We start from the raw sequence: 22050 nt of genomic DNA on the forward strand, positions 1-22050 counted from the left end.
CATCTCTTTCAGATGACTTTAGAGTTCAGTTGGAATAGATATAGTTAGGATATGATACAAGTAGATTATTATTCTTGTAATTCACCTTTATGATTGTTAATTTTAGATAATTTACACTGTTAGGTTTAAATCCTCTTTTGACTAAAAGAGGAATTATAGGGAGAAACCCTGATTTGAGGTACCGCTTGGGTGTGGTCAGAGTTACTTAACAAGGGTTTAAGAAGGAAAGAGGCTGGGGCTAGAGAGATGGCTCAGAGGTTAAGAGCACCAACTGCTCTTCCAGAGGTTCTGAGTTTAATTCCCAGCAACCACATGGTGACTTACAACCATCTGTAATGAGATCTGGTGCCCTCTTCTGGTGTGCAGATATATATAGAAGCAGAATGTTGTATACATAATAAATAAAATTAGAAAAAAAAGAGAGAGGCTGGAATGTGGCTCTTTTTCACCTGGCTGAGCTAACTAGGAAGCATTTTGTGGGTCTGTCCTGCTCCTGTGCAAACCTAGTCACTGGCAATCCTCATTAAACCTGGAATGTCAAATTCTCACTATCTCCTTGTATGAATTCTCTCTTCCATATTACTAGGTTTTGCATAACTGAATAGTTTCTCAGCGTTGCACTCTTGATTATCAACTGTCCTCCAGGAAGGTATTTTTGAGGTATTGGTGATCACCCAAATAAACCATTAGCTTATAGGATCATTCCAAAACTAAAATTCTGTGTAAATACTATCTATTAAATCAACTTAAGCACAATGCATATGTAAAAGGGAAAGAAATGGGGTGAATTAACACTTCAGGTAAGGGTGTAAGTAGGTGTAGCACACACAGCAGCAAGTTTGTGGGTGATAGTGTTCATGTATTTTATCCTTTTCATTACTGTGTTGTAGGAAGTCAATCAGCCAATAGCCTTTGGAATACTGGTCTATTAAGGTGTGGTTCCAGGTACAACATGGGAATGGATAAGGGGACAGAAACGTGTTCTCCTCTCTCTTGGGTGTGATCACATATAGGATAGCAGCTTCTAGCACCCCTGGGCAGAAGATCAGCAGCTCTCTACCTTATTTGTCATTAGTGAGTAATTCCCCAATAAATACTTGACTTCCCTTTATTCTGGGCTCTGTGGACTCTATTACAATCATTCATTAGATTTTGGCACCCGACATTCTACAGGGGCTATAAACACAAAGTTCCCAGTTTGGGCAAAGTGGAAAGTTGATGGGGGAGGTCCTTCTGTGTATATGTTTGTCTTTTTGGTTGATAAATAAAGTACTGTTGGCCAATAGGGAAGCAATATAGGTGGGACTAGGAGTCAAGGAGGATTCTGGGAAATGTAGTAAAGAGAAGTCTTGTGATCCAGGCAGGAAGTGACATAGCAGGCAGATTAAGAATATAAGCAGAGACAAGCAGGAAATCGCCTTCTTCCTCCTCCTCTCTTTTCTGCGGAGCTGCCGGGAAGAGGATGCATGCTGCCAGCATTCTCCATCAGATAAGCCTTTATAAATATTAATGGCTATGGTTGATACTTAAGAGAGCAAGCATATAAGAAATCCTAGTCATTGGCCAGCAGCAATGTAACTAATATAAGTCTCTGTGTATTACTTGAGGCCCTAGCTTGGTGGCAGGCAGAACTCAGGCAGCTTGTGGAAAGACTTATCCTTACAGAAAGTAGCTGGTCCAAGGACTTGTATCTCCATTATTCAAGACAAATATACCTGGCCACAGCTGTGGCTAACACTGTGGCCAAACACAAACCTCTACAATACTCAAGTTTTATTTGTGGTTTTGGGCTAAAGGTACATAGATCCAGAATGGATATCACCACTGGGTGGCTGAATTTCAGCAATCTATATGCCAAGTATATTTAGTATATCATGAATGTGGTGGTGTGGATTCTCATGTATGTATATTTGAATGTTTGGTCTGCAGTTGGTAGAACTGTTTGGAAAGGACAAGAAGGTATGGCCTTGGAGAAGTGTGTCACTTGGGGTGGACATTGAGAGTCTTTCATCTTTTGATTTTATTTTGTTTTGAGATAGGATTTTTCTGTGTAACAGCACAGCTTTCCTGGACCTCACTTTGCAGACCAGATTTGCCTTGAACTCAGAGATCCATCTGCCTTTGCCTCTCAAGTACTGGGATCAAAGACATGCACCACCAGTCCAACTTTGAGATTAAAAAAAAAAAAAACAAAAAACAAAACCCAAGCTATTCTCAGTTAGGCCTCCCTCTGCCTCCTACTTGTGGGTCAGATGTGAGCTCTAAACTACCACTGTAGTGTCATGCCTGCTGCTGTACTCCTTCCTGTCCATGGTGATCTGAGCTCAAACCCTCTGGAACCATCAATCAAAATAAACATTTCTTTTATTAATTGCTGTTAGACCTCCTGAAAACTCAGGTATCCAGGGTCCCAGGCCACAACCTCGGTCACCCCAATCACCAGGTGGATTTGAGAGCTTGATGCAAACTGCATGAGGCTTTATTGTAATTTAATGAGCTAACCCCATGTTAGCTCGGGTCTTTCGCCCACCCGCCATGGCGGATGGCTCGCAAAAGACCAGACCTAGGGCCTCCCAAGAGATCTTGTAGGGCAACGTAAGGGGAGTGTCTAGGGGTACTCACAGGCTCACTATTGGTGTGCCTCCAGCCTTGGAGGGTTTGCCCTGTGTTGATTGGCCAACTGGTTGTTATGGCCCATAGGCCCTCCCAGGGTGGTTGCTATGCTCTGTGTCATTGCTGTGTCCTTGTCCGTAAAGTTCACCCAGGGTCATAAAGCATAGTGCCACCAGCTAACTTCTGATTGGTTCCTTGTCACGAGGCAGGCATCTGACTTTCTAGTGTCTAGGACAAGGTCAGACAAGCACGTGTTCGGCCGTTATGACTGCCGAAAGGGGAGCTGGTCTCTTCATTGCCTTGGTCATGGTGTCTCTTCAAAGTAAAAGAAAAGTAACTAACACAATAAATATTGTCTGTCTCCTATATCTCATGCTGGTATTTCATTATGAATGGTATCTTATGAATGATAAACTTTTGGTTCTTTTAATTAAGTAAACACAAATTCACAACTTACTCCTCCTTATCTATACCTGACAGATTTTAGAATATTGTTTTATCTATCACATTTGTTTTTCAGTAACAGAACTGTGGGATTTCAAATAGTACCAGGAAGGTATATTTTAAAATTTCAGGAAACCAAGACCATGAATTGTTCCAATTAAGTTACAATCCCGGAACGGGGGCATAATGATATAGTGCAGTAAATTTCCAGGGTTTCTCATATATTTCCAAAAGTTGTTGCAATGACAGCAAACAACAACAATAACAAACAACAAAACACACAAAATTAATATTCTGACATTTGTATATCACTCTATATTCTGCCAAGGACCAAAGAAGTTCCATTATGGAATGTCTTAAGGTCCAGCCTCCGGTTTCAGTAAACAGGAGCACCCAGGAGTTCAGGCCCATTACTGTATTGCTAATTCGAGCAAGTCTGCTATTGTATAGCATAGCCTCAGTGTAGAATGCCTCCTAGTTTGCATCTCTACAGAACTAAGCATTTGAATAGGCCTGCACCTGGGCAGGAGGTTTGGTGTGTAAGTTACAATTGAGAGAGAGAGAGTTAGGAGTCATGGAGCAGAGAGGGGTCAGGAGAGAAATGGCCTCCTGGTGGCCATGGAAGTATGGTTAAGAAACATCCAATAAGATGCTAAATAAACAAGAGACTCCATTTTTGGAACATGAAACTGAGAGCTCTCTAAAGATGACAAGATGCCTGTGTTTGGTCTTTATTGCCATTGGGATGCTAGGAATTTTCAAGTCCACACTCCCCCACTGAGGCCGAACCTCATGGTGGCCATGGCTTAGGGATGAGACATGCTGGGCCACGACAAAATGGCGCCAGAATTCGGGGCCTGAGAATGGGGAAAGGAGCCATGGACACCATGAAGAAACAGACACAAAAGAAGCAATGGACAAGGCAGAGGTGTGGACACTTTGAAGAGATAGTCGTTGAGGTCAGACCTGTCGAGGAAGAAGCTAATTTAACTATATTTAAAATATAAGCTAAGTTGGGCTGGAGAGATGGCTCAGTGGTTAAGAGCACTGCCTGCTCTTTCGAAGGTCCTGAGTTCAATTCTCAGCAACCACATGGTGGCTCACAACCACCATGTCCTGCAGCCTGCTACTATGGATGGACGACCTTGGGGATGGCTGTCCATGCAGCCTGCTGGCAAGTCTCTGTTATTCTTTAATCATTGATTCAGGTAAAATCTTATCCTTCTCAAGAACTCTGATGCTTTTGATGACTGGTAGTCTTGCCAGCTTAAAGCAAAACAGATTTCAGGAACAGGTATTTTAGGGTTTATCTATGTAAAGATAGAAAAGTGTAAGGCATATAAAGGTCTGGGAATATAATTACAAAGGTCTGAGGATGGAAAGGTCTAACACAGTGGATAAATGCAAGTTATGAAGATCTGAGGATGGAAAAGTCTAACACAGTGGATAAATGCAAGTTATAAAGATCTGAGAATGTAAGGTATAAAGGTCTGAAAATGGAAGGTCTAAGATGGTAATGTAAGGAGTATGAATTAAAGTTATGAAGGTCTGAGGATAAAAAGGCTTAAGTGATGATAAAGTGAGTTGAGACATTAAAAGAATGAAATATGTTCTGGATTTCTCTATTTCTCTTGCTACTTACTATTCATAGTAAAGTTCTACAATACCACTATAGGATCATAAGGTCAAGACTAAGATGCTTTTCATTGTCCAAGAAAAAAAATCTGTCAATTTAAAAATGTTAATCCTTTCAACCAAGTTGCTTCTAACATAAATATGCTGCTAATGTGTCTAATACTTATGTTTCCACAAGCTCTAAGGATTGTTGTAAGTTCCAGGGAGCTGAATTGGATCCAAAGAAACAGGTCAGATTCACTCCAGTTATTCAATCTTTCCCTCGTCCCAGGACTCCCTTCCCTCGTGTTGGGACTCTCGGGAACCCCTCCCTCATCTTACAATCTTCCCCTCAAGTGACAGGACCTAAGAAAAAAAAATGTTTCTAAACTTAACCTTGTCCACTGTTCTGCCAACATCTTGCCAGGTCTAAGAGGCGCCAGGGAGTTCCATATAGCCTGGGCTGAAATGAAACAACCAGCTACCCCAGGATGTGGCAGCACCCCAACCTTCTCAGGTCTCCCAAAAATGGTCAACGCCCCCCACGTCAGCAGGAAACATTCTTGAGAATTCGACGCCCTTATTCCTTAACCTGCCATGTCTAACACTCCACCTTTTAAATAATAAGTAGAGGTGTCAATGAAAGGTTCAGGCTTTAATGCTGATCGGCTCTATCTCTTTAATAGACAGACCCTGCCCCCTGACAACAGTCAGGGCACGCACAGGGACGTGCCATCACCACACCACACACTACGCATTTACAGCCTGTGTGAGGACTCTGGGCATGCGTGGAACCTCAGTGGGCATACGCAGTCTTCCCTTTAAAAGTTCCAACTTCCCTGCTTCGCTCTCTCTCTCTCTGCTTCTTCTTTGCTCTCTCTCTACTCTTCTCCTCTCTCTGTTTGCTTCTGTTTCTCTTCTGTCTCTATGGCAACCAGCCATGGAAGTCAGCCATTAACTCTGTTTCTCTTCTCTCTTAGTCTCCCTAGTCTGCCTGGCAGAGGGAGACCAGAGAAGGACACCATAGAAGGACCCGGAGGATAGGACATGCCAGGTGTTCTCTGGTATGATAAAGCCATGTAGAAATACATAGATTAGTAGTTATGGGTTAATAATTAAGACAGAGGTAGCCAATAAGAAGTCCTAGACATTGGCCGATAGTTTTATAATTAATGTAAGTCTTTGTGTGCTTAGTTGGGGCTGAAGTGACTGTGGGACCGACCCGGTAGGACAAGAAACCTCTGCAACAGAGTACATTCCATGTTTGTCTTTCTGGGTCTGGGTTACCTCACTCAGGATGATTTTTTTTTCCTAGATCCATCCGTTTGTCTGCAAATTGCATGATATCGTTGTTTTTAACAGCTGAGTAATACTGCATTGTATAAATGTATTACTGTTATGATAAATCTTTCTGACAAAAGCCACCAGAGCCCCACAGCCACACGTGTACTTTATGCCAGATGCCTGAGTTCTGCCTGCCGAGTTAGGGCCCCAAATAGTACACAAATTATTATATTATATTTGTATTATATACAAATGTATTATATTACATTTGTATTATATACAAATGCTGCTTGGCCAATGACTAGGATTTCTCATCTGCTAGCTCAGTCTTAATTATCATAAATCTATATATTTTATAAGACTTATCGGGCACCTTCCATTGGCATCCTCCCTTGCCAGTGGATCACATCGTGAATCTGGAGGAAGAGAGGAGAATAGGGCCACTTCCTGCTTGTCCTTCCTTAAATATGAGTCTCCTTACTATGTTGCTTCCTGCCTGGATCACCACTTCTCTACTACATTTCCCAGAATCCTCTTTGACTCCTAGTCCCATCTAACTTGCTGCCTCATTGGCCAAATAGTACTTTATTCAACAATCAATAAGATGAACATACACAGAAGTACATTTGCCATCATATTACATTTATTTTTATCCATTTGTTGACTGAGGGACATTCTTGCTATTGCAAATAAAGTTGCTATGAACATAGCTGAACAGGTGTCCTTGTGGTATGATGGAGCATCCTTTGGTTCTATCTCCAGGAGTGGTATGACTGGATCTTAGGTAGATCTATTCCCAATTTGCTGAGAAACCACCAGATATATTGATTTCCAAAGTAGCTGTACAAGTTTGCACTCTAACCAGCAATGTAGGAGTATTCCCCTTGCTTCATATCCTTTCCAACATAGGCTGTTATCAGTGTTTTTGATCTTAGCCATCTGACAGGTGGTCAGGTCCTTTGGCCCCACCCCTTGTTTGATGAATCAGCCAGGCAGCTTGTGCCTTTCTTGCTTAATAAAAACCATTGGTTCTTGTTCTACCTCACTCATAGGGAATAAGCCTACAAAAAATCTGCTTCTCAATACTTTGTAACCACTTCACACTGGGACCCTACCCACCTGCTCCACCCTCAATAGATCCCCTGTCTTCGACCTGCCTTCAACAAATCTGCTTTTCCATTCTCTGATGGCTTTGCCTTCCATTCAGTACCAACAATTGAGTATCTAGTGGGGTTATCCATTTCTGACCATTCCCCTGGATGTGAGGATTCCTTTCTTGATCACAGTCTTTTTCTTGTCTTGTGGCTTTTCTCGAAGTCCTGGTACCATGTGGCTGTGTTTCTTGGGCTCAGAGCCCTTAGCCCCCACACTTTGCTTGACAACTTACTGGGAGGCCTGTCCCTGTCTCAAAATTGACCCTGTCTGAATTCCTGGGATGCTAGGAATTGTAGACCCTTCGTATTACTTCTCTTTCTCACTCATGGGAGATGTGCCATCATCTATACCTCCTTGCTCCCATTGGGATGTTTTTTGGAGACCCACTGACCATTCCTAATCAGTTACTGTTGCAGGACTACCAGCTGTTGGCCACAGAGCTGAAGGCACAAGACTACTGAATGTGTCCGGGTGATGCTGTGGTGATGGGAAAGGATCAGGTTCTTTAAGCCCCTGGGAGTCGACTTGGATCCACCAAGCATGACATTTTGTCAGGTCCAGGTGTTGCCTGACAATTCCATAGAGCCTGGAAACTGAAATGAAACAGCCAGCTACTCCAGGACATGGCTAGCACCCTAACTTTTTCAGGTCCCTTGAAGATGAATTATGTCCCCCAGATCAGCAGGAAGTAGTCTCGAGAACACAGAGTCCTCATCTCAGCCCCACCTTCTCCCCCTTTATAATTCCTTGCCTTTTTATAATAAATATAAAAGGAAGAATGCTAGTATTCAGGCATCTAGCAGCCTGTCCGTGGGGTTCTGACAGGATAAACCCTCAGCTGCAGCCACTAAGAGCACCACCTATGTTCCCTTTTAAGAGGGCCCTGTTCCTTCCCATTCTTCTCTCTCTCTTTCTTTTTCTCCCTCTGTCTGTTCCTCTCTCGCTGTCCCTCTTTTCTCTCTCCTACTGCTCCTGTCCCTGGAAGCTGCTCTCCCCACCCCTTTGCCCCTTTTATGATCCTTTCCCCTAATGAAAATACCCCTCTGCTTGAACCCCATTGCATGCCATCTTTCTCTCGAGCACTGCTTTTCTTAGGGAGTCAATTTGGATCTACCAGGAATGGCATTTTTCCAGGTCCAGGATGCACCTGATGGTTCACAAGAGCCTAGACAGTGAAATGAAACAACCAGCTACTCCAGGACATGGCTAGCACCCCAGCTTTCTCAGGTCCCCCAAAGATGAACAACGTCCCCCATATCAGCAGGAAGTACTCTTGAGAACACCAAGTATTCATTCCCGCCTTACCTGCTACCCCTTTCTAACTCCTCACCTTTTTATAATAAATAAAAAGGGAGGAATATTAGTATTCAGGTATCTGTACTGAACTGTCTTTGGGGTTCTGACATGATGTGTTCTCAGGGCAGCCACTAAGAGCACCACCTGTGCATATTCACTATGTTCCCCTTTAAAAGGGCCCTGCCCACCTCCCATTCTCTCTCTCTTTCTCTCCCTCTCTCTGTCTCTCTTTCCCTCTCTCCTCCTTTCTCTCCACCCTTTTCCTCTCTCCTCTCTCCTAATGCTCCTGTCACCAGAGGCTGGTCTCCTCCCTCCTCTTCCCCCTTTTTATGATCCCTTTCCCTAATTTAAAACAAAAACAGAAGCAAAAAAACAAAACAAAACAAACAAAAAAACAAAAAAACCCTCTGTTTGAACCCTGTTGAATGGTGTCTTTTTCTTGTGCACCAATTTTTGTGTGTGGTATACCTGTATATATTTTTATGTTTAAACATGATGGATACATATAAAGCACACTACATTGTTCTAAGAGGTCATATCTGGTGGACCTCTTCAGCTTCTCTGGCCTTCTTTTCTTTATCTTTGCTATCGGGCATAAGAGGGCAGGAAGATAAGTAATAAACTTGATTGTTAAAGATGGCATGTCACAGCAGGCTCCAGAAGGAAAACAAAACTCAGATCTGAGACCTCAGATGGGAATAAACAGGTAGATATAGAAAGAAGAATGGAATAAGAAAATTGTCACTGATCAATGCAGAAATCTGAAGCCTGCTCCTTCATCCCTATCTACTTACAAAACATCACAGAGGGAGTGCACCACTTTCCTTAAATTATATTTTGTCCATGCTGTGGTGGCACACGCCTTTAATCCCAGCTTTCGGGAGGCAGAGGCAGGCGGATCTCTGTGAGTTCAAGGCCAGCCTGGTCTACATAGAGGCCAGCTCCAAAGCAATACACAGAAACCCTGTCTCGGAAAAAAAATACATTTTGATTTGCATTTCCTGATGGCTAAGGATGTTGAGCATTTCTTTAACTGTTTCTCAGCCATTCCATTTGAGATTCCTCTGTTGAGATTTCTCAGTGTATATCTGTATCCTATTTTTAAATTGGATTATTTGATTTTTTCATGTCTATTTTCTTGAGTTCTTTATATATTTTGGAAATTAGCCCTCTGTCAGATGTAAGGTTGATGAAGATCTTTTCCCATTCTGTAGGCTGCTGTTTTCTCCTATTGACAGTGTCCTTTGCCTTACAGAAGCTTTTCAAATTCATGAGGTCCCATTTATTAAGTTCTGGACTTAGTGTCCGTGTTACTGGTCTCCTGTTCAGGAAGCCATCTTCTGTGCCAATGCATTCAAGGCTGCTTCCTACTTTCTCTTCTATCAGTTTCAGTTGAAAGATTTTAGTTTGCTGAGAGAAAAAGTTTTAAAAGATTTTAGTTCCCCGGGCGTTGATGGCACATGCCTTTAATCCCAGCACTAGGGAGGCAGAGGCAGGTGGATCTCTGTGAGTTTGAGACCAGCCTGGTCTACAAGAGCTAGTTCCAGGACAGCCTCCAAAGCCACAGAGAAACCCTATCTCGGGGGAAAAAAAAAAAAATTTAGTTCACAGAGAGAAAAAGTTTCCAACAGACCTTGGAAAAGTTTCCCACAGACCAAGGAAGTTGGCCCCAACCCCGGGCACATCCTATAATCGCCAAGACAACCCTCTTTGGGGTCACACCTGGCTGGCCAACAGACAATCAAGGACTTTCCAGGGTACGTTCTGTGGTTTTTCCTTTGTAAAAAAGGTCACACCTGGGTGACCACTCTAACATGAGATCATACTTTGTAATCAACCACTTTGTGCCCCTTGCCTATATGCTAATGAAAAATTCCTAGGTAGCAGTGGCAGCGTTAAACAGCAGCAGCCGCCAGAAACCAAAAGCTAAGAGAGGTATTTATCCGGGGTGAGGAAAAACACGCTTGCAACTGACACACCCGGGAGAAAGCAGATCCTGCGCGGACACCGGGAAGCCGGGAAAAGCCAGTTCCTTTCCCGACAGTTGCGCTTATCTTCCTCACCTAATTTAGAGCTGGTCAGTGTCAAGATGGGACGACTGATTGACCCAACTGTTGGGTAACGTATCTGATAGGGCCTCTTTAAAAAAACTAAAACACCAAAAAAAAAAAAAAACAAAAAAACCCACCAAAGCTAGTTAGCCCAGGCGGCCAGCAGGGGGCGCACTGGTAGAGTGGAAAAGGACCCACGGCTCGCCTGAGGCAAGGAGCTTTTGCTATAAAGGAAGCCCTCCCGCCTTTTTTACGGTAGCAATGGCCCACCAGGGACCCCTACACGGGCTGCATTTGGTACCCAAAGCCAACTGGGTACCTCACACTGAACGCACAGAAGTTAGACAGAGACGTGAACACAGGAGACGCACACGAGCTAAACAATAAGGCTGGATGTTTCTTTCTTCTCTCAGGACCCTCCTGTTGCCCACCCCACCAACAGGAGACCCTGTGAATGAAGGATCCAGTACGTAGCCGACCGAACCACGTAAGCCCCAAATCCTGGAAAGAGCGGGACTTGCCAGGATGCTACAGCCCTTTAAGAGAGTCGAGTGGGTGGCCCTGAAAAGGGCCTTTAAGAGAATAAAGCTGGGAGGTTGGTTGAGCAGCTCAGCCGCCGAAGCCGTAGAGCGTGCGGCCCTGGCGCTTGAGCGCGTAGACCACGTCCATGGCGGTGACGGTCTTGCGCTTGGCGTGCTCCGTGTAGGTGACCGCGTCGCGGATCACGTTCTCCAGGAACACCTTCAGCACCCCGCGGGTCTCCTCGTAGATGAGGCCGGAGATGCGCTTGACTCCGCCACGGCGGGCCAGGCGGCGGATGGCGGGCTTGGTGATGCCCTGGATGTTGTCGCGGAGAACCTTGCGGTGGCGCTTGGCGCCGCCCTTGCCAAGGCCTTTCCCGCCCTTGCCGCGACCAGACATGGCTAGACAGAAGGAAGAAATCCGACTGACAGCATTTCCCAGCCAGCAGTTCGCCCTTATAGGGAACTCGCGGACCGGAGTGAAAACAGGAAGCGCAGTGGCGGGAAGGGCCTGTGGCTTGTGGAGGGGGAGGGGCCCTCGGCGCCAATTTAACACTACAGATTATAAGTGGAGAGGACGCTGATTTCATCATCTCCCCACGCTTAACGTTTTTCTTTAGAACTATTTGTATACGACCATCCTTATTTAACCTGGATGTGGCGAACAACGGAAGAGTCAGGTGCGGACTCTGAATCTTTGAGAATGTTTAATGGGCCTTTTACCATTTTCGTTTAATGGGATCCCTGCCGTGTCCTTGGAAAACAAAAATTTATTGTAGAATATACAAAGAGGACGCTCGGTGGTGGCGTAGTCCTTTAATCCCTGCACTCGGGAGGCAGAAGCAGGCAGATCTCTGTGAGTTCGAGGACGGCCTGGGACGGCCTGGTCTACGGAGCGATTAGACTGACTGTTTCGCCGAAAAACCAACCGACCGACCAAACAAACAAACAAAATATGGGCTACAGATGGCTCAGAGGTTAAGGGGCTCACTGGATGCTCTTCCAGAGGTCCTGACACACAGTGGTTCGCAACCATCTATAATGAGACCCGGTGCCCTCTTCTGGCATGCAGGAAGAACGCTGTGTACATAATAAATAAGCCTTTTAAAAAGCATGTACAAAGGCAAGAATTGTAGCGTTTACATTTATACTCTTTCCACTGTTTTGACACTAAGTATGCTCTTTGACTTTAAAGCTATAGTTTAAGGACCGAATAATGCCAAAAAATTTTATTTGTTCATTCATTCATTCATTCATTCATTCATTCATTGATTCATGCATTTAACTACACAAGTAGGGCGGTGTTGGCGCACCCCTTTGACTCCAGACCTCCGAGGCAGAGGCAGACGGATCTGGCCAGCTTGGTCAGCCATGGCTCCACAGAGAAGCCCGATCTCGAAAAACAAAACACAAAGCAAGATTTGATAGCCCGGCCTGGTGACCCGCAGGCGGATGTCTTAAGTAGCTGCAGGCCAGGGTGGATTCCAGGCCAGGTCAGGGCTACGCACTAAAACCCTGTCTCGAACAACAGAGAAAAAAAAAAAAAAAAAAAATTCAAAACCCCCACAGCTTGTGAATTTTAAAAAACAAAAGTGACCATCTCAGTGGTAAAAACGAGATCGCAAAACATTTAAATGCTTTAACGCCCTAGTTTAAATAGACGCAACTTAAGCACACAAGAGAAAAAAAGTATGAATTACCGTGGGACGTCTAATGCTAAATTACAGATGGGAAGACGTCAGGGAAAAAACCTAGACTCGATAGGCTAAGCCTAAACTTTAAAAAGTAGGCCAATATATGCCACAACACTATCGGCGGCATAACCACACAACACTTGGGTCTGGAGTACTGCAGTTCTAAGACAACGTAAAGTGCACAAAAGGCCGCCGTGTCGTACAAAAGTGTCCAGCGCTTTAAAAGATACAGTGGATGGCTCTGAAAAGAGCCTTTGGTCTGACTTTAAGTGATCGATTTTTTTCAAGTTAACTCATTTTCCCTTGGGCTTGTGGTGGCTCTCGGTCTTCTTGGGCAGCAGCACGGCCTGGATGTTGGGCAGGACGCCGCCCTGCGCGATGGTCACGCGGCCCAGCAGCTTGTTGAGCTCCTCGTCGTTGCGGATGGCCAGCTGCAGGTGGCGCGGGATGATGCGGGTCTTCTTGTTGTCGCGGGCCGCGTTGCCAGCCAGCTCCAGGATCTCGGCCGTCAGGTACTCCAGCACGGCCGCCAGGTACACCGGGGCGCCGGCGCCCACCCGCTCCGAGTAGTTGCCCTTGCGGAGCAGGCGGTGCACACGGCCCACGGGGAACTGCAGGCCGGCCCGGGAGGAGCGGGTCTTGGCCTTGGCGCGAGCCTTGCCACCCTGCTTGCCGCGTCCAGACATGGCGGAAAGGAAACAAAAATTAGCTATCCGGTAAGGCTCAGAACTGCAGGAGCTTGGCCCTTATAGTTTTCTCTGGGCTCGAAAAAGACCCCTTGCGATTGGCTGACTTACTCTTTTCACGTAGACCAATGGGAAGCGTTTGTGCCAACGCGTATTTCGATTGGACAAGAGGTTTTGGTGACGTCATTAGAATAGCACCCAATAAGAAGTGGGAGTTTTTGAGCCTCATTTGAATAACAGCATATAAAAAGGGAACCGCCGGCCGGCTCCTCGTCTGAGTTCCAGTACCCGGAGTGTCAATATGCCTGAGCCAGTCAAGTCCGCTCCCGCCCCGAAGAAGGGCTCCAAGAAGGCCGTGACCAAGGCCCAGAAGAAGGACGGCAAGAAGCGCAAGCGCAGCCGCAAGGAGAGCTACTCGGTGTACGTGTACAAGGTGCTGAAGCAGGTGCACCCCGACACCGGCATCTCCTCCAAGGCCATGGGCATCATGAACTCGTTCGTCAACGACATCTTCGAGCGCATCGCAGGCGAGGCTTCTCGCCTGGCGCATTACAACAAGCGCTCGACCATCACGTCCCGGGAGATCCAGACGGCCGTGCGCCTGCTGCTGCCCGGGGAGCTGGCCAAGCACGCGGTGTCCGAGGGCACCAAGGCCGTCACCAAGTACACCAGCTCCAAGTGAGCGCGCTGACTTCATTCTTGACCCAAAGGCTCTTTTCAGAGCCAATTCCACTTTCAGCGAAAATAGCTGCTACACATGCGTTTTCCAGTAGCCTGCTTCGGGGTGCTGGACTTGGGCGTGTTAATAACTTTTTTGCTTTAGCGTCCAGGGGGCCTCCAGTGAGGCCTCTCCGGGTTTACTGGCACCAAGGGTCCTGCCGAGACGCTCCACCTGTAATAGTGCTACAATAGGTGAAGGATTCGGAGAGGCAGCTGGTAAGGTCCCTCATGTCCCATTAGTTGCTGGGCCTAATATCAACGAGTTGAAATCTTGTTGGCAGACCTAAACAGGTTAGGGCAGCGAGCACGGCAACTGCTGTCATTTTACTTAAAGGCGCAGTGAAGTCTTGTGCTGGGTGACGGGCGGGAGCGCCAAAAAGTTAATAGGCAGCGGGCACTAAGTAAATACTGGCCTTGTTTACTTGAAGGATCAGGGAATATTGTAGCGAGTGGCCCCCTGGGTTGAGGTCTATTTTCTAGGGTAAAGAGAAGATGCTTGGTGTAGGTGCACAAGTATAAATATTTCAGGCAAGAGAAAAGATCCATCCGAGATGATATTTCACTTGTTACCTGGCAAGATGCAGGTGTGAAAACTGAAGAAAAAAGGGACCCTACAACCTAGGTTGGTTTACGAGTGGAAAGACGGCAACTTTAGGCCCCAGCTTTATTACCCACTGGGTGTTCATCTGTAGAATAAATACGCCTTCAGCCCGTCACACACCTGCAAAGAGTAGGTTTGGTTTTGTTTAATGACCAATAAGTTAACATCTCACTTGCTCCCCAATTAATGACTTTTCAAGATGCTAAAATACATTTTTTTAATGTTATCACTACCACCAAAGCCACCCCTATACCTAGACCATTTGCTATCTAGTAGACATTGCTTTTAATATCTACTATTCACCTAATAAGATTGATAGGATAGAAACAATCATGAATCAGCCTCCCTGACCATTATGCATTATGCTCAGCCATCGCTGGTGGCGTTTAAGTTGAAAAAAAAAAAAAAAAACCAAAAAAACAAAAACAACCCTCAGGGAAGTATGCATGTGTCCTCCATACCCTGAAATTCAGTCTCAAATCTACTGCTTTTGAAAATATGTAGCAGGGTGGTGGTGGTGGTGGCCGCGGCGGCGGCGGCGGCGGCGAACACCTTTAATCCCAGTACTCCGGAGGCAGAGGCAGGCGAAACTCTTGAGTTTGGGGGCAGCCTGGTCTACAGAGTGACTTTCAAGACAGCCAGAGCTAGACAGAGGGGGAAAAAAAATAAAAGGAAGAAAATGTGGAAAATGTATGTTCAAGGTTGTTTTTGTTTTGTCTTCCCTTTCAGCAGCATAGTTTGTAATTCAAAAGACTAGAGGCAATCTGATCCACAACAATACAGATACTAACGGTATCTTTTTCACTATGTTAGATCACAATATTTAAATCCTTTATATTCACTATGTCCTTTCATTTTCTGTTTGTTTTTCATGACAGTAGCTAGCCCTGGCTGTCCTGCAACTTGCTTGCTCTGTAGACAGGCTGACCTTGAGCTAAAAACATCCACCTGCCTCTGCCTCCCCGTGCTGGGATTAAAGGTGTGTGCTACCACACCCAGATTGTCACTTTATTTTCGTAGTGCCCTTGTAAGATAAATTACACTTGTGCACTATGCTCCAGATCACTAGACACATGTTCAGTGACATTAAGAAATTGCCAAAGTTTGCACAGCTAATAAACTACAACTCCAGCTCCTGGGCATGCACCACCCACTTCCTACCTAGGCCACCCACACACCTTGCATACATTCTCACAGATACACAAATAAAAAGAAAAGAAAAGATCCAATAATCAAATGTACCAGGTTGGCTTTATTAGGATCCTGGTATCTGGGGACTATAAGGAAAATTCTAAAACATAAAAGAAAATCCAGGGGAAAAGGCTGTAATTCTGTAAAGGCTGTAAATTCTGTAATATGATTATAACTTGGCTCAGCGATAGCCAATACACTGCAGTTTTCTATTCCTTCATACAAATTTGAGATTTTCAGTATGCCAAGTACAATCATGCACATGTATCTGTAACTAAACTCGTCAGAGTTTCTGCTTTATGTCATTTTACATTTGGAATCATGACTTGTTTTTCATATCCTAAAAACATTAGAGAGGCTAGAAAGAGTTAAAATAATAGGTGTATTTTAGTTCCACAAATATTATATCCAAATTCTATCTCTTTGACCTTCAAATCTGAGAGGGGGGGAGTAAAAAATTTAAAAATAAAAACAAAAACACATTTGAGGGCATACAGCATTGAATTCCTCAGAGGCATTCCCTAGAACTCACTCAGACAGAACTTGGAAAATTTAGCCCAGTTCAGATTCTCAAGTGTACTGACCTGGAACCTCAGTGTTTGTATGGACAGGATAGATGGCGTTAAAATTTTTAATCGTAGACTTTCACATGTGTAGGCAGGGTCACTGGGGGGGGGGCTCGGGAGATGAGAAAGACAAGAAAAGAAAACCTACCAGTGTGACTAAGCAGATGAATCTAACCCTCCAAAGAGGATGCTTCAATGGAAGGGCACAGGCCAGCAAGGATTTCCCTGCCCGACAGGATCCCCAGAAAACCTGACAAAACGTTCCCCAAAGACCGGAGGGCCTCGGGGTCATGCTGTGAGGCGGAGCTGTCCTTGACACCGCAGGACTTTGACCTCTTTGACCTTGCCTTGCAAAATGTGAAAAGTCAATTTTATGTTCCAGAGAAGCAAAACACCCACCTATCGTCAACACACGCCTCATGAGGGCAGTAGACTTTCAGTGAAAATTAACATTTAACATCTGCAGTCAGAGGTAACTCTGGGATGAGTTAAGTTCCCACTCCTTAGGATCACATGCCTGCTGGCCCCGTGGTGTAATGATTAGTGCTCTGAACTTTGAATCCAGTGGTCCCAGTTAAAATCTTGGTGGTGCCATCTAGGTTTTTCATGATTGAGTAATATTACTCCTTGAATTTTACATGTCTCCCAGTATTAACCAACCCCTAATCCCGCCTACCACACGCTTTCACAAGTAGCGCTATCTTTCTCCGTCCTCAGAAATGTGAGCTCACATGTCCCAGCAAGGCCCGCAGTCAGAAATCCATACTGCAGGGAGCCTCCTCAATTGCTACAAACCCATATTCTGGTGTGAATGAGGAAGGGCACATTCATGGGCTCTCCTTATTCCTGGAAAAGAATACACGTGAATAAATAAATAAAATAACTAAATGTCCGACTGTGTCAAAGATGTGGAACTGAGGCTCTATGCTTTTCTAATTTTGGTTAAGAACTCACCTGGGGGAAGAAAGGCTCCTCTCAGCCACCTCAGCCCCACCTCACCCCACCCCACCCCACCCCATCTCGCTCCCCAACACCCATTCTTGGGCATCTTCCTTGAAGTCCACTCTTAGCTCTAGAAGGCTCTGCCCTGGCAGAAGCCAAACCTCTGGAAGACACTAGCCATCTGTGGTTTAACTGACGATTGGGGGGGAGGGGGGTATTGTAGGTTGTTTGGTTGTTTGCTTGGTTTTAGCCTAGCACACAGTCAGCAAAGGCTGGGGGCAATTGTTTCCTTCTTTGCCATGCAGGAAGGAGGAGACAGGACCTCTGTCTGAACTAGCTTTTCCTCTTCCTGGTCAGTAAGTTTCACTGAGTGCTCTGAGCAGGATCCGAGGGTGGCCCTGGAGACAGCAGGAGTAACAAGCTCTGCTGGGCCCAGAGAGTCTGCTGAGGTCTCAGGCTCCAGGTCCACCAGGGCTACACAGTTGGTCTTTGGAAAACTGATTGAATTAGTTAGTGTCTTCCCGTCTGGCTGGCTGTGTCCAAGGAAGAGTTAGGAGCCTATCCCCAAGGACCTCTTCCTTTGTCTCCACCCGAGTTTAGCAGTCAATAGTTCGCCCTCGCGTACCGTCTATGAAAAAAAATTAAAGGGGGGGGGGTGTCTTTTTTTGTATTTACTTTACTTTTGTTGTTGCTGCTGCTGCTTTTTGTTTTATTTTGCTTTGTTTTGTTTGTCTTTGTTTTGATCCTGACCTTTCTCGGTCGGCCTTTGGGGAAACCCCACTTGCTAAAAACAGTTGCCTTGAAGGAAATCCAGTTTTATTTGTGTTTTGCTGAGGTGGTGGCGCTAGATGGAGCGCGTCATTCACTAAAGGTGTTGAGGTGCTCAGAGCTTGCCTCGGTGACCTCGGAGGCCAGGACGTCCCCATATCCAGGAAATCCAATATCTGTCAAGTCGCTAGACAGGCGTCTGCACCACCTCATCTTCTCGGAGCAAAACTGGTCAGATGCTGAGCAACATGCTGGAAGTTGGACTTTAGTCGAAGCTCCATTAACCAAGCGACATCTCTGACATTAACTGAAGGGACACAAGCTTCATCGTGGTCCACCGCGACGAGTGACGATTCAGAACCAGTATCCAATAGCCCCTAGAAAGTATGATTGTTTCTCTCTCTCCCCCTCCCTTCCCCCCCCCTCCATATACAGTTAACCTGGTAAAGGGATATAGGTCCCTCTGAGGAAGGATGGCTAACAGTAAAACTTTCATTAGCTATTTCAGGAAGAGCCCCCCATCAGGGGGGACCTGGCCTTTTCTTCATTCAGGGAATTCTGGATCTGCAAACTACGGAGAACCGGAGCTTATTTCTGCAAAGACAAAAAGTGCAATGTTCAGGTAGTCCTCTCAGAATATTAAAAACTCAGGCAAAGTCTCCCACACATTGGAAACCTGAGAAGACTGTGGTTGGGATTCATGCGCAGACGACTGCCGGTGGCGAAACCTGAAGACCGAGCTGCAGAGGAGCTGAACTGGAATCGAGGCCAGCCCGAGCTAACCAGGGCTTGTTGCAAACTAAGAAAACAAACCCAATATAACACTCTCGTTTATGGGATGGGTGTGCCATTATACTTCAAAACTACTAGAGGGAAGAACCTCAAACGTAACAAACAACCACTCCTACTGGGAGTGGGGTTCGAACCCACGTGGGCATTCGCCCATTGGATCTTAAGTCCAACGCCTTAACCACTCGGCCATCCCAGTTGCGCGACGGGTAGCATCTGAACACATTTCTCTATTAGAACAGACACATCTGTGCAGAATCGTTTTTTTGTAGATTCTCGTGGAAATAGCATGATTATGACGGCGAATTCTTCTCTCCCAGCTTTAAGAAATCGCTCTTCCGGATCACCTCTACCAATCTAGAAAGAAAGATCATAATTTTCCTTGATTTGCAAAGAAAAGCCACCGGTCGTGGGGGAGGGTCAGGGAGCCTCCTGCTACACAGGGCTTGGATCACAATACGCTGTGGTCACCACGGTTGACCTCGGGAGTCACAGAGATCTCCCTGCCTTCGCCACTCTAATGCTGGCACAAGAGTGCGCCAGCAGAGCTCTGATCAAACGCAGGGCTTGAGCAAGCTAGACAAGGAGTATGTTGGGTCGTCTAAAATTTGAAGTTTTTCTGCCTCCAGGTCTTAGGATTACAGGTGTGCCACTCTGAACAGGTTGTCTTTTGTTGGTTGGTTGGTTGGTTTTTTATGATGCATCTGCTTTATATTGGGGACCAGTAGCTTTCATATTAAATATCTGGATATTCAATTTCAGAAGGATCTTCTTTGAAAATTTCGTACCCAAGAAATGGAACTCAAAGAATCCCATCCTTTAACGTGGTTTAGATCACCTCATCCCCATGCCAAGTCAGACTTAAAGAGGGTGAGAGCATTTTGCAGGTGACAATGACAAAACTGTAGGGTCTCAAGGCAGAGACAGAGACGGAGAAAACCAGGGTGTTTCCCTCGGGTTTCACTAACTCAAGGGGCATTTCACTAACTGAAGGAACATTCTGTGGTTTCTATGGCTTTGTTTTGTTACTTGCAAGTCGCCTGTTGTTCATAGATACCAGTAGTTTTCAGAACTGTATCCTGGAGAGACTATAGGGGAGGTTTTGTTCTCTCCTGGAGTTTTGTTGTTGTTGTTTGTTTTTTGTTTTTTGTTTTTTGTTTTGTTGTTGTTGTTGTTTTTCTTTTTCTTTTCTTTCTTTCTTTTTTTTTTTTTTTTTTGTGTGTGTGTGTGTGTGTGTGTGTGTGTGTGTGGTCAAACAGTTCCCAGGTTCCAAGTACCTGGGAGGCTGGGTGGCCAGGGGATTTGGAGTTTCTTTGTGTTGAGTTTTGGCCATATGCTCCGGGAGGCCAGAGGATCTGTAGTTTCCTTGTGTCAGAGGCCTACATGTCTTTTCTGTAGCCTGTCGTGGCTGCTAAAGCAGGGGCTGAGTAAGGGTCTGGTCCCTTCAATCCTAGAAGTAAAGCCTAAAAGTTTAGTTTACCCCTTTCAAAAGCAATGTGATTTTGTTCATGTTTTCGATTAGTTTTGCACTGGAGATATATCCAAATGGGTCAACAATGGAGTGTTTGCCCCTTCTTTTATATCCTTAGTTTTCCTTACCACTCTTTCTGTTTGCTTTGCTTGGGGGGTGGGGAGGCTCGGTTTTGTTTTATTTTAAGACAGTGTCTTGCTATATACTCCAGACCGGCCTCTAACTCTCAGCAATCCTCCTGTCTTGGCCTCCCGTGTGCTGGAATTACAGGCATGCAACATCACATCTGGCTCACCCCCACCTTCAGCACAGGGTATTTATTATATGCATGGTCTCAGGAATGCTAGGGAAGAGCACACATAAGATAATCTCTCTGTCAACTGAACTGTATCATAAACCAAGAAGAAACTTAGGGGGAAAAAGTAATCTCTGGTTCTGTTATAATAATTCCAGGATATAACTCAAGAGGTCCTTACATGGAGTAGGTTCCTACTGACCCACCGCCCACAGTGAATCTTGTCAATGAGTAGATGAAAGCTATTTCGACTCCAGTGTATTCATTTGGAGTCTCTGGGTTTGGTTGCGAAGCAGAAGTTCTATGAAGATGGTCACCCCTGATAAAAAGATGGCCATGCCTTTTGTTTTATTTTTGTTTTTCTGTTTGCTCTTTGAGACAGAGCCTCAGATAGCTCAGCAGCCTTGAACTTCCAATTATCTGCCTTACCCTACTATGTACTGGCATTACAGGCATTCATTCGCCACTGTGCTGGGTTCCAATTGGTGGTAGAGATGGAGTTTTTTTTTAATGCATTAACCAAGTCTTCTGCCAACTGAGCCCTTGTAGCTCAGGCTGTCCTTAAACTCACAGTAGCCATTCCATCTCAGCATCTCAAAAGCTGACATTACAGGCCCGAAACACCATACGTGGTTAGTGATAATTGTCTTAATGGAGCTCCCAGACTCCAAGGCACTAGCCCTTTGTCGAACATCTATATCAGGTGCCTCCCTGCTTGGAAGTCCCCTACCATCTCCTGATTGGCTCAGTAGGTAATCCTTGGAATATCACTGAAAATGTTCCCCTTCTTGGCCTCCACCGACCATTCTGACTTTGACTGTTCCTTCCCAAACCTAACCACTTTACTAGAAAGTTACTACCTTGTTTCCAAAATCCTACCTAGGCAAGGTTTTCTGAGGCTGCTCCATGTAAAACTCTCTGTTCATCCAGTGTCCTTCACCCACTCTGCAGATAAATGTCCTGAACACTTTCTAGGAACCTGCAATGAATGCATCATTCTAAGTGTCTGATTTCCGTCCCCGCAGGAATGTGTCTTCTGGTGAGGTGGCACAGTGCCTGGCACTGGTTCAGTCCTATCTGCTAATCCTGCACACCTCAGAGGGAAATCTATCCTCTGAGACTCAAATGCTTGCTCTTGTTGCTGTGGTAAAACAACATGACCAAACCCAGCCTGGGGGAGGAAATCGTATGTTCCCTTCATGGTTGAGGCAAGTCAGATCTGGAAATCAAGGTAGGAACCTGCAGTCAGGAAGTAAAGCAAAGACCACAGAGGAATTCTGTTTTATGACTTGCTTCATACTCAGCCAGCTTTCTTATACAGACTTAGGGCCACCTGGCCAAGGTAGCAC

At 45.4% G+C, this 22050-nt stretch overlaps 2 protein-coding genes and 1 non-coding gene across 3 annotated transcripts; 1 reads left to right on the forward strand and 2 right to left on the reverse strand.

Moving 5' to 3' along the window:
• Positions 1-12957: 12957 nt before the first annotated feature.
• On the reverse strand, positions 12958-13413 carry LOC113835015 (histone H2A type 1-F). The gene has a single exon (XM_027409520.2). It carries the CDS (start codon positions 13356-13358, stop codon positions 12966-12968), a length of 393 nt encoding a protein of 130 aa, XP_027265321.1. The 5' UTR covers positions 13359-13413; the 3' UTR covers positions 12958-12965.
• A 206-nt stretch (positions 13414-13619) lies between these two features.
• On the forward strand, positions 13620-15090 carry LOC113835016 (histone H2B type 1-C/E/F/G/I-like). The gene has a single exon (XM_035442878.1). The coding sequence runs from the start codon at positions 13660-13662 to the stop codon at positions 14038-14040; it is 381 nt and encodes a 126-aa protein (XP_035298769.1). The 5' UTR covers positions 13620-13659; the 3' UTR covers positions 14041-15090.
• Positions 15091-19051: 3961 nt separating this feature from the next.
• Trnal-uaa lies at positions 19052-19134 on the reverse strand. The gene has a single exon. It is a non-coding gene; the product is annotated as a tRNA-Leu (tRNA).
• Positions 19135-22050: the final 2916 nt, after the last annotated feature.

Source organism: Cricetulus griseus, chromosome 3 (genome assembly GCF_003668045.3).
Source record: "Cricetulus griseus strain 17A/GY chromosome 3, alternate assembly CriGri-PICRH-1.0, whole genome shotgun sequence".
NCBI lineage: Eukaryota > Metazoa > Chordata > Mammalia > Rodentia > Cricetidae > Cricetulus > Cricetulus griseus.

Excerpts from the sequence above, each read along its gene's own strand:
- LOC113835015 (XM_027409520.2), bottom strand. The coding sequence starts at position 13,358 with ATGTCTGGACGCGGCAAGCAGGGTGGCAAGGCTCGCGCCAAGGCCAAG.
- LOC113835016 (XM_035442878.1), top strand. The coding sequence starts at position 13,660 with ATGCCTGAGCCAGTCAAGTCCGCTCCCGCCCCGAAGAAGGGCTCCAAG.